The 6,695-nt window shown below is 42.3% G+C and overlaps 1 protein-coding gene across 1 annotated transcript; it reads right to left on the reverse strand.

Annotated features, from left to right (window-relative positions):
- Window positions 1-376: 376 nt before the first annotated feature.
- PLK2 (polo like kinase 2) lies at window positions 377-6,516 on the reverse strand. Its single transcript, XM_019532102.1, has 14 exons — window positions 6,258-6,516; window positions 5,615-5,722; window positions 5,351-5,467; window positions 5,027-5,156; window positions 4,651-4,738; window positions 4,159-4,254; window positions 3,838-4,036; window positions 3,593-3,740; window positions 3,012-3,109; window positions 2,277-2,400; window positions 1,761-2,001; window positions 1,527-1,656; window positions 1,326-1,436; window positions 377-1,168 (listed from the first exon to the last, which is right to left on the reverse strand). Exons 1-14 carry the CDS (start codon window positions 6,489-6,491, stop codon window positions 977-979), a joined length of 2,016 nt encoding a protein of 671 aa, XP_019387647.1. The 5' UTR covers window positions 6,492-6,516; the 3' UTR covers window positions 377-976.
- Between the last annotated feature and the right edge of the window lie 179 nt (window positions 6,517-6,695).

Below are 6,695 nucleotides of genomic sequence, written 5' to 3' on the forward strand. Positions count from 1 at the left end.
TTCATTGTGAACTGTTATTAAAATTGTACCCAATATCCAGAACTGAGAACTTATTTTAAGGAAACAGTTAAGGATCCTGATGCGATGCCCCTTGAAATTCAAACTCACTTTTGATTTTAATTATAGTATTAATGTGTAGAAAGATGTTAAGACAGGATTTACAGAATTACCCTATGGCTTCACTCATCTAGCTTCTAACTGAAAAAAAGTTTGCTTTTTGACAGATCAGGTCACGTGATTAGTTTCAATTTAAACACAGTGATAAAGGTTTGATGGCATGCAATCTCAGATCAAGTGAAGCAAGCAAGAATCAATAAGATGATCTGGTTTGCGTTATAAAATAGCATACTAAGGAGAAATGAGTGGAGACTACTGCTTCATTTTTCCACTTTCTTTATTGTCAACAAATTTATATTTAAAATATTAACGTCCAAAAATGTGTGTGTAATAAATACTTCATTTTGGGCTGTAATAAATAAAAAAAAATATTAACAAGGAATGCACTTTGCCAGCCACAAATGTGGGTAGTTCTTGAAAAAAAATAAAATAAAATAAAAAAAAAAAGAAAAAAAGATTATGGCCGTAGTTCACAGTTAAGCAGCTAAAAGCTGCTTGTTACAGCTGTTCCACAACAGGGAGCTCTCCCTACTTGCCCCTTCCAAAAATGTATTCACAGTTTAAGTCCTCCATCCAAACTGCTCATTATGGAGCCAAAAGTCACACACTGCTGAGTTTAAGACAAAAAAATCTTTAAACGTGCATGACACAAAAGCTACAGTCCAAAGAACTCCTTGTCACACCTATTTAGGTCCACCAGTAGGTTCAAGGCCTCTGTCTGGTCCCAGCCCAGCACACCACGAAAGTCTAGTTTTCGTACCACCGCTCATCCATCATCAACATACCAAATCGCTCCACTGCCTCCACTGCAGATTTCACAGTGAAAAATGTCCTTTTGGTTTAAGAAAGTCAGTCCCCTTTAGTTGCACCTTTGCAGCAGCATATTCAGTGCATATTCCATTCTGTTTTTCAGTTCCAAAGAACATCCAGACATGAGAAGAGTTGTCAGACGAAACGTCGTTGAAATCCTGTCTTCATTGATGTAGGTAAGGAGGTACTCCTCATTTTGATTGCAGATGATTATTTTTGTGTGATCATGGTAAAAGTTCACCTGCAGGAAAAAAAAAAAAAAATACAAAAAACTCCTGATTATACTTTTTCCTCTAGCAACACTGAGGCTTAGCATGAAATGGAAAGTCACCAGCTCAGATGTGCAAGCATTTGTTGTTACACGCACATATATTGAGCTCTGTTCTACAAGAACTCACCTGAAATGTGCCATCATTGAAGAGCATCATTAAGGCTTTATCAGATTTTAGCCACTGTAAGAGGTAAAGCCTGGGCCTGCGAACATCAGTTAGGCTAGGCAGATCCCCTCCCTAGAAAGAGAGAAGAGCCATCGTTGTCAGCTTATGCTTTGTGCAAGTTCCACTGTCTACAATTCAGGTGCTGAAGAGCCACAGACTTACATCCATGAGGTTCTCCTCCATGTAATGAGAGAAGTATTTCAGAACAGTTACTTGGCTGATGAATTGTTCAGGAGCATCTGTAGCTGGAAACACAGAGCACTGGCCTAACTCAGCATAGTAATGGACTGTCCTGAAAGAAAGAAAAACCCACAAATATTAGTCAGATGTAAGCTCAGGAGTAACATTTTTGGTAGCCAGAAAAATAAATCTGTTTCTAATAACTGAAGCATTTACTTTTTGTCTGGTAGAAGGCTCATGTGTGCTCCATTGTTGAAAAGAACACCAACAGTGTGATCTGACAGCTGATAGCCAAAGCCATATTTGTTAGAGTAGTCCACCCATTTTGTAACCCATTGGAAGGATGCTGTCAGCTGTTCCTTGGGAATGCCATCTGCTTCTGGCATGTTCTCGAGGCAGCCTCGCAGTACCCTTGCAACTGTATCAGCAACACTTCCCATCGTGCTGTCTTCCAGGCCTGGAAAATGCAAACAAAACAGGATTTCAGTATGTAGACAACATCACGCAGTTATCAGTTTGTCTTCAAATGCCCAATCTACACCCAAGAAGGATCTGAGCCTTGCCAACCCTGTCAGGTTTAAGCAATTTCCAAAACAAGGAACTCTAAACAACAATTATTTTCAGAACAAAAAGGATACTTGTTTTAAGGTGGAAAATCACTTATTTGATCCCTATATCTGTTTTACATCAATTTTGGCAAAAAATTAGTGTTGAATTCTGTTCTCTACTCACATTCGCTGCTACTGCTGCAGCTTCCCAGAGTTCCTCTCACTATCATTCGAATGGAGTCTCTGGTCTGTTTGGTTTCTGCAAGCATTCCAGGTTTGGCTACTGTCGTGTTAGGAGCCTGGTTTTCCTAAAATAGGAAATGTATTTATGTTGATACTTAAATGCACAAGTCAAAGTTTTTTCTGCATAGCTCATATTAGACCTCCCTAGAATGTTCAGCATCAGACAGCCACCATTAAAAGGTAGTAAAGTAGTCTACAATGTGTTTTCTTGAACTGGGATGAGGACACTATCAGCATCAGTTTACTGAGAGTTTAGTAGCATTGTGTTTTCATTCTTTATGAAATTTGCTTGCTTAACTGGGATAAAAAGCCATTTTTATTTAACAAATCTGAGTTGTGAATGGGAACACTAGAGTCTCCAAAGTTTATAATTGTCACAGAATTTATATATTTTATTCTTAAATTAAATAGTTTGGAAAGAAGTATCTTGTGACATTCCTTAAGTGTGTGTGATGGTACATAAATGATAATGAAGTCTATTATAATTCTGAGATGCGGAGCAGATATTCTATACTCCTCTAAGGTTACCATACAGAAGAGAGGTAAGATATGTTTAAACTCTCTTACAATATAACTATTAATCATCTGATGTTGGTTATAAGGTAAATAATATAATATTTTCTGAGACAGCCATTTATCATCCCACCCCAATGAACTGAAATAAATTTGAACGTACCTCATCTATTCTGTGTTTCAGGGGCTGCTGGGTTATTGACGTCTTTTTCAAATCATGTCTAAGCTTGTAGATTTCTTCATCTTCTTTAGGTAGTTTATCTGTGATTAGAAAACAGCTAAAGTATTTAACAATGCATATAAGTACGCTTTGCAGTATATTGCACACTATAAATACCCTAAACCTGAAAACAAGGGTTGAATTTATGATGTACAAGTTGTTCTTGTCTCTCCTTCCTACAGCATTTTCTCCCCACCTGGAATATACCCAGACTCTCACAAAGTAGACATGCCATTATACCCAATGATCATCAACAGTAGTGGGTGTAGACAGGAACACTAGATTATTAAAAGTCCTAAATAAAAACCTGCCACTATGTCATCAAATATGTTCTCATTAAGGCTGTAGGCTGCAGCCTACAGCCTATATACCTGTCTACACCTAGGTGATAAACAGGTCAAACTAATCCCTTCATGGACACAGGAAAGCAGTTTCCCATACTTCTTGGGGGATGCAAGGCCTCCATCACTGCCATGACATTTGCTTTCATGTACTGATAAATACAAATGCAGTTATATACTTACTGTGTGTATCAAAGTATCTGGCTTTTTCCTTTTTACCACCAAAAAGAGCAGCAGCTGCTTTTTTGAAGAAATTCTTAGCTGGACTTGACAGATGAAAATCAGGAACAGTGTGACAACAGCTAGCAGAAAGTCTCTCTGGTGTAAAGCCCTGCAGAAATGAAATGTAAAAACCAAGGCTCAGACTGTAGGAGTACATTTAAGTCAGAGAGAATGCTTTTGAGCCAAAAAAAGTGTATGATACAAACCTGTACAAAAAAGTCATGTCGAATTATGTCATCTAAGGTAGGTCTGTCTTCAGGATTTTTTGACAACATGCTAGCTATCAAGTGCTTTGCAGGGGCCAGTAGAGATGATGGCAGAGTGTATCTTGCTTCCCTTATACATCTGTAGGTTTCTTTAAGGTTTGTAGTTTCAAATGGGGGTCTTCCCAGTAGCATGGTATACCTATTTAGGCAAGAAGAAAGAAATTCTCAGTACTTCAATAACTGAAGCCACTGGGAAATGGTTGAAGGGGCAGGGACAGGAAGAAGGGTTACAATGCGTTTCAAAGGATCAAAGCTACTTACATTACACAGCCCAAGGCCCATATGTCAGATTCACAGCCATGCCCTTGTTTGTTAAGGACTTCTGGAGAAAGGTAATTTGGTGTGCCACAGATGGTTCTGAAAGGCAAAGCAATGGAAGAGTTAATATTTCTCTTCTGGGTTGAAATACAAAAACGTATTTTCTAAAAGTCAAATTTATGCTCAATCAAGATTTGGGCAGGAACATTAGAAGCCCCTGGTAAAAATATTACCAAGCAACTGTAATATTAATATTCAGAGTCTTTCAATATGCAAGAAAGGCCATGCTAAGTTCATATCTGCAACATTAGTCATAAATCCTCCCCTCTAGAGCTCACCAGTTGAAAGGGAAAAAAAAGCAAAACTATGCAACAGTGCGCTATTACATGAAGGAAAATTCTGACCCACGGATCACGGGTGTTTCTTTTTGCTTATAATTCTCATTTATAAATAGCGTTGAGTTTATGCTAGCCCCTACGTTCTTGGGACTCCTACCTCCTCCTGTGTTCCAGAGGTTCCAGCCTTGCTGCCAAGCCAAAGTCACCCAATTTCAATTCCATAGTTTCATTAATGAAGAAGTTACCTACAATAAAATTAAAAGAAGAGCTGGTGAGAATCTTTGTTGCAACATAGGAATGCATTAGCTGCGAGTGCTGAGTCATACTTTCAAACAAAGCCAGCAGGTAGCCAAGCTTTTTTTTTTTTTTTTTTAATGAATACTTAGTGTCATAACAAGCGTTCCAAGTTTCCATTGCAAGAGATCGGACCCGATTCTATCAATTAAACCATCAGTGTGCAAATGTCTAATAGTATAATATAAATTTGTGCTGAAGTAGTCCATTTTTTAAAATCAGTGCAAGGAGCGACTTACCTAGTTTAAGGTCTCTGTGCAGGATTTCCTGTTCATGAAGATACTTTAGCCCTGACACTATCTGCCTGAGGTAGTATCGTACTTCTGGTTCGGTCAATACCTTCCTTGCTTTCAGGATATGAGCCATCGACTAGAAAAAAGGCACAAAAAAGGTTAGTTAAGAGGCCTTGAGTAAGTTTTACCTTGAAAGAAAGCAAAGCCAACATACAGAAAAATGACGACCTAATAAAGAAGGTATGAAATATACCTTTCTTATATTACACATTTACATTAGCTGCAGATTCCAGGTAAGTGAATAATGGATTTCTCCCAGCTGATGCTCACCCTTCTGCTGCAGTACTCCAGAAGAATGTATATATTTTCTTTGTCTTCAAAGTAGTGGTAAAACTGTACAACATGTCTATGATTAAGCATTCTGTGCAGCTCAATCTCTTTGTCAATCTGAAGGGATAAAGAATGAAGGTTGTTACCTTCGCTGCTCTCTGAGGAGACAGCGCCAAAGCACGTAAAACGTTTCAGGAACAGGGATGGGCAATCCAACACACAAAGAGATTTTTTTAAGCAACAGTCACTCATGCACACACGCACCTTTTCCCTTTGATGAGGTTTAGCTACGCGACTGTGGGGAATGATTTTTGCAGCATAGACTTTGTTTGTTGTCAGATCAGTCATCTCATAACACTTGGCAAATCCACCCTGCAGAGACATGCAAAGAAAAAAAAGGCAATTATGTCAGGCATGAAAGAAGTCCCAGGTTTAGTCACTAGGCAAATCATCTGTTAGTCAGGAGGATTTAAAGGCAGGTGTAACTTCTTCTGGTATCAGATGAGGTGGGGGAGGTGTGTAACACTCCCAAATCCCACCACTCTGACCTGGGATCTTTAACTGCCTGCAGAGGAGGAGGGAAGAGGGCAGGCTAGGGCCCCGCGTGGTGCAGAGAGCCAGCTTGGCTTCGTGTGCCCCACGCATCCCTGGCTCGAAGCAAAGCGATCCCAGGCAGTGGCAGGGCACAGACGCCCCTTGGCACGTTGGAGAAGGGAGGCAGCCCCTCGCCAGGTCTGCAAGCCACAGCCCTGGCACCGGCTCTTGCCCACTGCCAGAAGCGAGAAGAGAGGGAGGTGCGTGGTGGGGGGGGGAAGAGGCAGGAAGCCCCTTCCCGCCAGCCCCGCGGATCCGAGCCCGGGGCCAGCTCCGCGTGCAGGCGGCTCCAGGCCGCGCTCCGGCCATTTACCTTCCCGAGCACCTTGCCGCGGCAGTAGCGCTTGCCAGTCGTGGGGTCAGTAATAATCCGCGAGACCTCGGCAGCGGCGTGCGAGTGGTGATGCTGCTGCTGCTCCTCCGGCTTCTTCCTGCGGGACTCCCCGCTGCAGGCTCTGCTCAGCGCCTGCTCGCACATCTTGGTGCTGGCGCTGCTGCTGCTGCCGCCGCCGCCCGGCTGGTACGCGATAGTCCTCAACAGCTCCATAGCCAGTTGCTCCGGCCCGCGCCCCTCCGCACCGCACTGTGCGAAGCGCCCGCGCCGGCTCCCCTGCTTTATAGAGCGCGGCGGCCCCGCCCCGCGACGTCACAATAGGCCGCTTCAGCCCCGCCCCTCGCGTGTCCGCCGGGTTCCGAAGGAGCCGATCAGAGCGGTTGTGGCGCTCCCCACCCCTCCCTTCCCTTTCCCCTC

Source organism: Crocodylus porosus, unplaced genomic scaffold (genome assembly GCF_001723895.1).
Source record: "Crocodylus porosus isolate Cpor-Errol unplaced genomic scaffold, CroPor_comp1, whole genome shotgun sequence".
Classification (NCBI taxonomy): Eukaryota; Metazoa; Chordata; order Crocodylia; family Crocodylidae; genus Crocodylus; species Crocodylus porosus.